Source organism: Hemitrygon akajei, chromosome 25 (assembly GCF_048418815.1).
Source record: "Hemitrygon akajei chromosome 25, sHemAka1.3, whole genome shotgun sequence".
Taxonomy (NCBI): domain Eukaryota; kingdom Metazoa; phylum Chordata; class Chondrichthyes; order Myliobatiformes; family Dasyatidae; genus Hemitrygon; species Hemitrygon akajei.
In genome coordinates this window covers 14191930-14204608 of record NC_133148.1, presented here as the reverse complement: position 1 = coordinate 14204608, position 12679 = coordinate 14191930, and the positions used below count along the sequence as shown (strand labels likewise).

General features: G+C 38.5%; 1 protein-coding gene across 2 annotated transcripts; it reads right to left on the bottom strand.

The window, feature by feature from the left end:
• Window positions 1-6156: 6156 nt before the first annotated feature.
• On the bottom strand, window positions 6157-12163 carry LOC140716371 (uncharacterized). Of its 2 annotated transcripts, none has more exons than XM_073029050.1 (3): window positions 12062-12163; window positions 9903-10135; window positions 6157-8704 (listed from the first exon to the last, which is right to left on the bottom strand). In XM_073029050.1, exons 2-3 carry the CDS (start codon window positions 9917-9919, stop codon window positions 7018-7020), a joined length of 1704 nt encoding a protein of 567 aa, XP_072885151.1. In that variant the 5' UTR covers window positions 9920-10135; window positions 12062-12163; the 3' UTR covers window positions 6157-7017. The 2 variants fall into 2 exon arrangements, with proteins under 2 accessions (XP_072885151.1, XP_072885152.1); XM_073029051.1 differs by having other exon boundaries at window positions 10060-10135.
• Between the last annotated feature and the right edge of the window lie 516 nt (window positions 12164-12679).

Here is a 12679-nt window from a genome sequence, read left to right as displayed (position 1 = left end):
GCATAGGAGAACCATCAGTTCTATTTATAAAACAGAAGAGCATTCACCCACTGAGTCTACTCCCCCATTCTGTTATGGCCAAGTTAAGTGAAAATCCAGCTAACATTTTGTCTAGTATAAGAAAATTGATTAGTTCAACAATAAGCAGGCCCGATGTCTTCTACCATTTTCTAGTTAAGATTCATTAAGCTCTATGAATGATTAATTTACTTAATTTATTAAGTTTTAACGTTAATGGAATGAATGGACCTGTGAAAAGAAAGAGTTTTAACATATATTAAGAAAATGAAAGGAGATATAGCTTTTTTACAAGAAACACATTTAACAGAAACAGAACATAAGAAATTAAAGAGAGATTGGGTTGGAAATGTCATTGCAGCTTCATTTAATTCAAAATCGAGAGCAGTTGCAATTTTGGTTAATAAATCTTTACCAACTAAAATACAAAATGTAATAATTGATTCTGGGGGGAGATATGTGATTATACATTGTCAATTTTCTTCAGAATTATGGACTTTTATGAACATTTATGCATCAAATGAAAATGATGCAAAATTCATACAAGAAGTTTTTTGAAATTGGCTGATGCACATGATAAAATATTAATAGGTGGAGATTTTAATTTTTGTTTAGATCCAGTTTTGGATAGGTCAACTAAAGTTGCTACAAAATCAGAAGTAACAAAACTAACTTTATCATTAATGAAAGATTTAAACTTGATTGATATATGGAGAAAAATTAATCCAAGAGAGAGAGATTATTCATTTTATTCAAATAGACATAAAACTTACTCAAGGATTGATTTTTTTTATTATCAAAAAATATTCAAGATAGAGTGAAAAGTGTGGAATATAAAGCAAGAATACTGTCAGATCATTCCCCCTTGATAATGACAAGGATAATGATGGATAAGGAGGAATCGATCTATAGATGGAGATTTAATTCAATTCTATTAAAACATCAAGATTTTTGTGATTTTATGAAAAAACAAATTCAATTTTTTTTGGATACAAATCTACAGTCAGTTGAGGATAAAATTGTATTATGGGAAGCGATGAAAGCATATTTAAGGGGTCAGATTATAAGTTATACATCTAAAATTAAGAAGGAATACGCAGCAGAAATAGATCAACTGGAAAAAGATATCATAAAGTTAGAAAAAGAATCTCAAAGATATATGACAGAACAAAACCAAAGACAACTTGTTGGTAAAAAACTACAATATAATACACTCCAGACATATCGTACAGAAAAAGTAATTATGAGAACTAAACAGAAATATTATGAATTAGGTGAAAGATCACATAAAATTCTTGCTTGGCAGTTGAAAACAACAGGTTTCTAAAACAATAAATGCAATTAGAACAAGTGTAAATAAGGTTACTTATAAGCCTTTAGAAATTAATGAAACTTTTAAAAAATTTTACACTGAACTATATAAATCAGAATCAAAAAATAAGATTGCTGAGATAGATAAATTTTTATCACAAATAACCCTTCCAAAATTAAATTTGGAAGAACATAAAGGATTAGATATGCCCTTTACATTAAAAGAGGTTGAAGAAGCTTTAGGATCACTTCAGAGTAATAAATCCCCAGGAGAAGATGGTTTTCCTCCTGAGTTTTAAAAACATTTAAAGATTTATTAATACCTCCTTTTCTGGAATTAATATACCAAGTGGAAAGAATGCATAAACTCCCACAATCTTTTTTAACAGCGATCATAACTGTATTGCCAAAAAAAGATAGAGATCCTTTAAAACCAACATCATATAGGCCTATTTCTTTGTTGAATATAGATTATAATACTAGCAAAAATTTTATCTAATAGAATATCTAAATATTTACCAAAATTAATACATATGGACCAAACAGGTTTTATTAAAAATAGACAATCAATGGATAATATAACCCGGTTACTTAGTATAATTCATTTGGCACAAAAAAGAGAGGAAATGAGTGTGGCAGTTGCTTTGGATGCAGAGAAAGCATTTGATAGATTGGAATGGGAATTTTTATTTAAGGTATTGGAAAAAATATGAGTTAGGAAAATCTTTTATACAATGGATTAAAACCTTAAATACTAATCCTCAATCTAAAGTAGTTACAAATGGTCAGATTTCAACACCATTTTGCTTAACGAGGTCAACTAGACAAGGCTGCCCATTATCTCCTGCTTTATTTGTATTGGCAATAGAACCATTAGCTGAATTAATTAGAACAGATTCGGATATTGGGGGCTTTAGAGTTAATCAAGAAGAATACAAGATTAATTTATTTGCTGATGATGTTTTGATTTATTTCACAAACCCATTGCAATCTTTGCAAAGATTATCTTTTAGATTGGAAGAATATGGGAAAGTATCAGGCTATAGAGTAAATTGGGATAAAAGTGAAATTTTACCCCTTACCAAAGGAAATTATAATCAATGTCGATTAGCAACTCAATTTCGATGGTCAATAAATGGGATAAAATATTTAGGTATTAGAGTTGATAATGATGTAAAAAATTTATATAAACAAAATTATTTGCCATTATTAAAAAAAATAAAAGAGGATCTTGATAAATGGATGATGTTACCAATAACATGAATAGGTAGAGTTAATGCTGTAAAAATGAATATATTTCCTAGATTGCAATATTTATTTCAAACTTTACCAATACAATTACCTCAGAAGTTTTTTCAATAATTGAATAAATATGTAAGGAAATTTCTTTGGAAAGGAAAGATGTCAAGAATATCATTGGAAAAATTGACATGTAAATTTGATTTAGGAGGGTTACAACTTCCAAATTTTAAGAATTATTATAAAGCAAATCAACTTAGATTTATTGCATCTTTTTTTGATGAAGAAAAACCGGCATGGATTAGAATATAATTAGATAAGATAGGAGAAAATATACCAGTAGATTTTATATATAAATGGGAATCCAAATGGATACGGGGAAAAAAAGAATTTCCTATATTAAGAGATTTGATTGATTTATGGAATAAGGTAAATATGGACGATGAGATAAAGAAATCTTTATTAGCAAAAAGAACTTTAATTCAAAATAGGCTTATTCCTTTTACAATGGATAATAAACTTTTACATAATTGGTTTCAAAAGGGGATTAAATATATAGGAGACTGTTTTGAAGGAGGTATATTGATGTCGTTTGATCAATTAAAAAATAAATATAAAATATCAAATAAGACTCTTTTCTGTTATTTTCAATTAAAAGCCTACTTATGAGAAAAGCTGGGACAAACAATGTTGATGCCAAAACCTAGTGAAATAGAAATATTAATTCAGAAAGGAAAAATTAAAAAATTTACATCTTGTATGTATAATTTGATTCAAAAGCAGACAATTAAATTAGGAATTCATAAATCAAGACAAAAATGGGAATCTGATCTGAATGTTAAAATTGATGGAAAAAACTGGTCAAGATTATGTTCTGATAGTATGAGAAATACAATAAATGTTCGACTTAGATTAATACAATATAATTTTTTACATCAATTATATATAACACCACAGAAAATAAATAGATTAAATTCAAATATGTCTGACCAATGTTTTCGATGTAATCAAGAAATTGGTACTTTTTTACATTCTACTTGGTCTTGTTTTAAAATTCAACCATTTTGGATAAATTTAAGACTTTTATTGGAACAAATTATTGGAGTACAACTCCCACATAGTCCACTATTATTTTTATTAGGAGATATTGAAGGGACAATAACAAAATTTAAATTGAATAAGTATCAGAAAAAATTTATAAAAATTGCATTGGCAGTAGCCAAAAAAGATATCGCAGTTACTTGGAAATCTGATTTATATTTAACTATGGATCATTGGAATAATGAAATACATAGTTGTATTCCATTTGAAAAAATTACGTATAATCTAAGAAATGAATATGATATATTTTTGAAATTTTGGTTCCCATACTTACAAAAGATAGGATTAAATACATAGGTCCTTTGAAGATAAAATTATAGTAATTGGGGAAAGTAAAAATAAATATCAAAATTATTTTGAACTCCATGGAGCATGTGGGGATCCTCCGATATCCAGGCAATCTTTTTCTTCTTTCCTTTTTTCTTTCTTTAGATAAAGGTTAAGGGGGGGGGAGGGTTAAGGGGAGGGGGGAGGGTTAATATTATTTTTCTTACTATTTTATCACCACATTTATTCTTTGTAATTTCTAAAATTTAATAAATAATATTTTTAAAAAAGATCCATTAAGCTGAGTAAGCATGGAGCCCTATTGTCCAATGCACCTTTCAGAGGGTCATTACCAGCATGAAAATTATATCTCTAGTGTCTCTAATCTCCACAACTACTTAGGTCAGTATTCCATACCTTTGTGTGCTGCAATTATCTATTTATGGCCCTTAACTTTTTGTTTTCTCTGCTGGGTTTAGCAGAATTAAAGAGTTGGAATTCTTCCAATCTATTACTTACAAAATTTCCTGCATTTTCCTTGGAAATTTTCTCACATCTCTGAAATACATTGCTTACTGTTAATTATTTTAGTCCTGACAGTTTTGCAATCATATGGATATTATCCATAATCTGATTGGGTTGAGATTTGAATTAACATTGGAATTTTAAATTGTACTCTCCAAGTGGACCACAACCTTATTGTCGGGTTTGGAGGGCTCAATGATCCAGGGAGCTATGTTAGCTGGAGTCAGGGCTTTATGCTTTGGCTCCTGGTAGGGTCACCCATGCCAAACAAGTCAAAGGGTCGAGGTCCAACTTATAGTGGCCCACTCTTCCTCCAGGTTTCGGGGTTCAGCTCAAGGCTAGCAACCATGACTGGTAAAACAAAGTTGTATAATGTATACATACTTTGAACTTTGAAATTTTGGATGCTTTTAACAATCAAATCTGGGTCATGATAATTTAACTAAGGGCAAAACATTTTACCTTACGCGCACAATCCTACAATTGAAACCAATCTACTGTTCCACAAACTTGCAGAGTGACTGTCACCTTCCTCTCCAGTCTGATATGAGCCATCACCAGTCATTGAAACAAATTTCATGTCTATCATAACCTGAACCTCATAGATGATGACAACAATCTCTTCCTTGCTCATATAAATAAACTTGATAGTGACTTCTCTCTATCCCTGATACTCGGTACCCTACTGACTAACATAAATTGAACCACACCAACCTGACAGGGTCATCCTTTCTGGGTAGGGTAACACTTTACCTGCACGGCTGTTGGTGTCCTCTACTGTATCTGGTGCTCTCAGTGCAGGATCCTCCACATTGGTGACATCGACATAGATTGCAGGAAGGCTGTATCAAACTTCTTTGCTCCATCTGCAACAGACAGGATTTCCTGGTGGCCATCCATTTCAATTCCACTCCCCATTCTCATTTGGACATGTTGGTTCATGTCCTCCTCTACTGCCATGATGAGGCCACTCTAAAGTTGGAAGAACACCAACTCTTTGGGCAACCTCCAACCTGATGGCATGAACATTGATTTCTCTAATGTACAGAAATTTCTGACCCCCTGCATTTCTGGATCCCCTCTTCCCCCTTCTCTTCTCCTCACCTGCCTATCACATTTTCACCTCTCTGTGGTACGCCTCCTCCTTCCCATTTTCCCCATGGTCCACTCTCATCTCTTATCAGATTCTTTCTTCAGCCCTTCACCTATCCATCTATCATCTCCCAATTCTCACTTCATCCACCACCAAACTTCCCCCTCACCTCTCTTCACCTATAGCTGCCAGCATGTATCTATCCTCCCTCACCTTCTTATTCTGCCTTCTTTCTTCCTTTCCAGTCCTCAAGAGGGGTCTCAGCGCAAAATGTTAACTGTTTATTCCTTTCCATAGATTTTGTCTGATTTGTTGAGTTCCTCCAGCATTTTGTTTCTGTGACCTGGCAAGACCCCATTACCAAGAAGATTTCTGTCGAATAAATGGACATTTATAAGTCTCTAAAAAATACCTGCCATAATATTTAGAATTTTCATTGAGTGATTAACGTGGGAATGATTAATGAGAGAATGGTTGGTATCAACAGAAACAAATGTTGATGAACAAGATGCATATGGATTAGCTCTAGATATAAATAACAGAATTCAATTTTGTACATTAAAACGCCAGTAATGCACTGGTGTTGAACTAGCAAAGTTTACCAGACTTTTGGATTTCTTTCCCATTGTCTCACATTTATTTTGCATTTTTTTAAAAAAAGAAAATCTGTTACACATAATAAATTTTCCAGTGAACTCTATGAGTTTAGAGAGAGCAAGACACACAGACGAGTGAGTTTCAGCTTGTATTTCAGAGATGAGGACAGGGTGTACAGCCAGGACTGGTGACTGCAATGTTTATATACTTCAGCCTTTTTTGACCCCAGCTCCAACTGTACACCCGGATTATACTCCGGACCCCAGATTGATTATAGGAGTTCTGCAAATGTGGATTACACTCTGTAGCCCAGTTCGAGCTACACACTCAGATTATACTGTGGATCCCAGTTCTGGCTTGTGCTCTGAGCCAAGGCTGATTGCAACCTTAACCCCCATCACAGTGTTCCCGATCCCAAATACATACCCAAGCCATGTTCACCCTTCACCTATTAAGTTCTGACCTGACAGCCAATGGACAGCAAAGACTTAGCATCCAGGTTAGTTATAGAGTAATACAACACAGGAACAGGCCCTTCGGCCCAACTCATCAATGCCAACCAATATGTCAGAACATAAGTTACAAGATTATCATAATTTTATTGCAGTCACATGTGAGTTTTTGGTAGCACAACAATTCAAATACTCAGAGAATTCTCTAGTAACTGTGGAATTTTTAATGGCCTTCTTCCCAGGACAAGTACATTGGTGCTTTACAGATCACTTGCTTTTACAAGTTTCACAGCTCAAACACTATAGAGCTACCGTATCAGATTGAATAAGCTAGTGTTTAGTGAAATGAAGTAAATCCCTTTCGACACATGTATCAGGTGTGGCAGCTCACTTCAGTGTGAAGAAACTGGTACCTCAAATGCTTGGATCATTTACTGAATCCTTTCCTACACAAAGAGGAAACCATCTCTCACCAGCATGAAGACGTTTATGTTCAGTGAGATGAGAACTGCAAGTGAATCCCTTTCCACACTCTGAGCAGGTGAACGGCCATTCTCCTGTGTGTGTGAGTTGGTGTCTCAGCAGGGTTGATGACTGTGTGAATCCCTTCCCACACATTGAGCAAATAAATGGCCTCTCTCCAGTGTGAGTGAGCTTGTGTCTTAGCAGATATGACGACAGGGTGAATTTCTTTCCACATTCAGAACAGGCGAATGGCCTTTCCAAAGTGTGAGTACGTTGATGTCTCAGCAAATCACTTCTGTGTTTAAAGCTTTTCTCACAGTCAAAGCATTTAAAAGGTCTCTGATCAGTGTGAACAAGCTGGTGTCTCAGCAGGTGGGAAGACAGGATGTATCCCTTCCCACAGACAGAGCATGTAAACGGCCTCTCCCCAGTGTGCACACGTTGATGGACATTAAGGTTGGTTGAACATCTGAATTTCTTCCCACACAGTGTGCATTTGAAAGGTTTCTCTCCAGTGTGGATTCGCTGGTGCTTCAACAGGTCAGCTGACAAAGTGAATCCCTTTCCACACACAGAGCAAACGAACGGCCTCTCTCCACTGTGAATGAGTTGGTGTCTCAGCAGTGTGGACGACAGGGTGAATCCTTTTCCACACACTGGGCAGGTAAATGGCTTTTCTCCAGCATGGGCCCGATGCCAAACCAGCAAATCGTTCCTGTTGCAGTCAGTCAACTGAAACTGATCCTGATTGCTATGAACAAGCTGGTGAGTGGTGAGCTGAAGGGAACGTCTGAAACCTTTCCCACACAGAGAGCAAGTAAAAGGCTTCTCACCTGCCCTGGTACATTGGTGTGCCAGTTGGCTGGATAGTCGAGTGTATCCCTTCCCACATCGAGAGCAGGTAAATGGCCTTTCTAGGGCATGAGTGCGTTGATGCTTCAGCAGTTCTTGTTTGCTTTTAAAGCTCTTCACACAGTCAAAGCATTTAAAGGGTCTCTCATCAGTGTGAACAAGTTGGTGTGCAGTGAGGTTGGATGAAGAAGTGAATCCCTTGCCACACTCGGAACATGTGAAGGGTCTCTCTCCACTGTGAGTGTGCTGGTGTTTCAGCAGATCACTGCTGTTTTTAAAACCCTTTTTACATTGAGAACATTTAAAAGGTCTCAAATTGGTGTGAATAAGTTGGTGCGTTTGTAGGTTGGATGAAGAACTAAATCCCTTCTCACACACAGAGCAGGTAAATGGTCTCTCTCCAGTATGAGTCTGTTGGTGTTTCAACAAGTGAGCCCTGCTTTTAAAGCTCTTCTTACATTCGGAGCATTTGAAAGGTCTTGCGTCAGTGTGGACGAGTCGGTGCGTCTGCAGGTTGGACGAAGAAGTGAAGCCTTTCCCACATATCGAACAGTTGTATGGCCTTTCCCCAGTGTGAACTCGCTGGTGCCTCAGCAGCGTGTAAGATCGGGTAAACCCCTTCCCACACAAAGAACATCTGTACTGTTTCTTCCCAGTCTGAATGGTGTTTTTCACTTCTGCGTTTAATGACCGATATTCAGCAGCGAATGAACTGACCAACTCATTCAGGTCTTGACCCGATGTTTGGGTTAAGCTTCCCATCAGCAAATCCTCTCCTAATAACCTGTGAAATCAATTCAAAACAATAAAGTACACGAGAGAGGACAAAAGAACAAAAACAATCAACTTCAGCAAATCTAAGTGATCTAGAGGATCCTAGGGGGTAAAAGAATAAACCTGAAACGCTACTTGAACTTTGTGTTTCAGGAACAAAACCCAAACCCGGTCTGGAGCTACGCAAGGGTCACAGAGCAGAATGAAAGGGGTGGAGGACAAGGACTTTGTACACTTAACAAAGTCTTTGCACAAAGTTATATAACTCGTAGCCTCCAATGTCGAGAAAAAGGCAGAAGGTGCAGCAAGATACTGACATGCTGCGAGAATGAACCTGCTGTAACTGCTGACGTAGCAGCAATGCAGAGGGACTTGTGCAGAACACCCTGAAGGTTAACTTGCAGGCTGAGTCAGTAGTGAGGAAGGCAAGTGCCATGTCAGCATTCATTTCAAGAGGTCCAGAGTAGAAGAGCAAGGATGTGAGGCTGAGGCTTTATAAGGCACTGGTGAGGACTCATCTTGAGTACTGTGAACAGTTTGGGCCCCTCCTCTTAGAGAAGATGTGCTGCCATTGGAGAGGGTCCAGAGGAGGTTCACAAGGATGATTCCAGGGATGAAAGGGTTATCATATGAGGAATGTTTGATGGCTCTGGGTCTGTACTCACTGGAATTCAGAAGGATGGGGGGGGGGGGGTGGAATCTCATTGAAACCTTTTAAATATTGAAAGGCCTAGACAGAGTAGATGTGGAAGGAATGTTTCCTATGATGGGAGAGTCTAGGACAAGAGGAAACAACCTCAGAATAGAGCGGTGCCCTTTCCAAACAGAGATGTGGAGAAATTTCTTTAGCTAAAGGGTGGTGAATTTGTGGAATTTGTTGACACATGCAGCTGCGGGGGCCAAGTCATTGGGTGTATTTAAGACAGTGGTTGACAGGTTTTTGTTTGGACAGGGCATCAAAGGTTACGGGGAGGAGGCCGGGAACTGGGGTTGAGGAGCAGAGAAAAAAAAAGGATCAGCCATGATTGAATGGCAGAGCAGACTCGATGGGGCAGATGGCCTAATTCTGCTCCTATGTCCTATGGACATTCAAGATACCTTGGCGATCAGTACACTGGTGAAGGGAGTGATTGCTCCATGCATCTGAACAGGACACCCTTCCCATCAACAGCAACAATGAAGATCTCCACTTGAAGAGTGTGACTCACCATCTGCTTCGTATCATTGACGCTACTAGGTGATCTCACCACTGGTTCACACATCTTGTGAATGAAAAGAATGAACAAGTTGCTCATTTCAGATTCCCATTGACTAATCTGGTCAGGCAACTCAGCCTCCAGCAGCACAATGCGTTGTAATGCTCACCCTCCCTTTTTTCCTCTGGGTTCTGCTCTCTTCCTGTTGGTTCCCAGGCAGTCATTCAACACTCGGTGGCATTATGCTGCAAAATGAGGAAGGAAGAAAGAAAATAATAGGAACTGGAAAAAAAAGTGAAATGTAATTGAATTTATACTCAAAAGCATTTAAAATAAAGCTGTTGTAATTATTTTTTTGTACCTGTGGAATGACAGTGACATCTAGCTATGCAAAGGAGTTTTATTTTATTTAGAGACACGGCACAGTAACAGGCCCCTTCAGCTCATGAGTCTGCACGACCCAATCACACCCACGTAACCAATCAACCTTTGGAATGTGGCAGCAAACTGGAGCACCAAGAGAAAACCAATATGGTGATGTGGAGAATGTACAGACTCCTTACAGATAGAGGTGGGAACTCAACCCATGACATTGGTGATCCAGTAGCATTACACTGACAACTACTATTTCCCAAACCACCTTCTTGTGATGCTTGTTAGCCTAACAAAATGAGGTACAGAGGTGAGGACCAAGACTTAGTCAAGAGAGGTGGAGGCGTGCTGGCAGGACTGCTTTGAGGCGATGGACAGGATAATATTCAACGATTCAACTTTGAATCTGAATGAATACACCACTGTTGTCACTGACTTCATCAACACCTGTGTCACTGGGAGGCACCCATTTTAATTTCACTTCCCATTCTGACATGTCAATCCATGGCCTCCTCCACTGTCGTGATGAGGGCCACACTCAGGATGGAGGAGCAACACTTTCTATTCCATCAGGGTAGATGGTAGGGTTCATTCCAACCTGATGGCATGAACATTGATTTCTCAAATTACCAGTAATAACCCAACCTTCCCACCCCCCAGCTCTCTCCTTCACCAATCCCCCCCCCCATCCCCTCTTCTTCCCTATCTCACCTCATCTCCTAATCTGCCAATCACCTCCCTCTGGTGCTCCTCCCCACTTTTCTTTCCTCCATGGCCTTCGATCCTTGTCTATCAGACTCCCCCTTCTCCAGCCCTACATCACTTTCACCAGTCAACTTCCCAACTATTTACTTCACCATACCCCCCAGTTTCATCTATCGCCTTGTGCTTCTCTCTTCCTTCCACCACCTTTAAAATCTGCTCCTCATCTTTTTTTTCTCCAGTCCAGCCGAAAGGTTTCAGACAAAACCATCGACTGTACTTGTTTCCATAGATGCTGCCTGGCCTGCAGTTTCTCCAGCATTTTGAGTGTGTTGCTTGAATTTCCAGCATCTGCAGATTTTCTCTTGTAAGAGGTTCAGTTGTTGTTCAGGCTAAACATCAGAATGGGGAAGAAATGTGATCCAAGCAACTTTGACTGTGGAATGATTGTTGGTGCCAGATGGGGCAGCTTGAGCATCTCAGCAACTATTTTGTTGCATTGGCAATTCTACTGCTTTTCTGGGTATACTGCATGTTTTGATTTACATGTGATCAATAAATCTGAGTCTGCAAATATTTATAATATGTCACATCCTTCAAAACTGAGTCAATCTCCAGCTCGATTTCTTCTAATATTACAACTATTGCCTTAATAAAATACATTCTTCTGTTCAAGAATCAGAGATCACAAATTCTACACCTCTAAATCGTATTTTCCCCATTTCCCTCGCTCCAATTGTTAGAGTAAATTATCCTAATACTCCATCAAGCCGCTACTCTGCTTTTAGCTTTCTGAACGTTTTAATGAAGCTTAAAACCTCTCGTAACAGCACTTCACCTTTCCACTAGACATGCATTCAGCATAGAGTTAAATCGTTTAGAAATATCAACAACAGCAGATTTTGCATTTCACATTTGCAGCCCCCAAAAGTTCTTTCACAAAATATCCAAGTAATTACTTAGCTTCTGTTTGTATTCCGAACACATCTATTTTTGATCTTCACTGAACATTTAACAAGCTTTACCCACTGTCAGCGTTCAGCCCACCCACCACATCGAGCTCTATCTGTATCTTAAAACTTGGTTATACCTCTCACCTTTTCCAATTCTGGTGAGAAGCCGAAGATCTGAAACTATTTCTTCCTCCGGGAAGCCTGCCTTTTGCAAACCGGCTGGAAACTCAAAGCCCACGTCAGAAGTACGCGTGCGCAAATCCACGCCGTGCCATTGAAGGCCGGACTTCCCCTCTCCTATTGAAGGAAACTTTGACTGAAGGCGGCTCATCCATTGTGGTAACCGCCCACAGTTTGTTGGGAGGTCTGAGGCACCACAGTGCGCATGCCTAGCCATCTTGGGCAATGTTTGAGATCACGTGGAAGGAGAAGCGGAAGAATGAAACGTATTGTAAATATGGAATGATGGGGCGCAGAGCTGATCAGGAGAAGTGAATCAGTGAATGTTTCAGGGCGGAGACCCCATGGTAATAACAGGAAAGGACACAAAATCAGCCTGTGAAAGCAGGAAGACGGTGGGGGTAGGGGAATGTCTCACGGTAAAACCGGAGGTGTCTAGCTGTTTGTGTGGTGATCTAATCAATGAATGAAAGGGAACTGTTAGAGTGGGAACAGAGATGAGCAAAAGTGGAAGGTCTCAAAATGCAGCGAAGGAGGACATTCGTTCTGGTCATGTCCTCCACTTTCAGACAGAAATAAAAC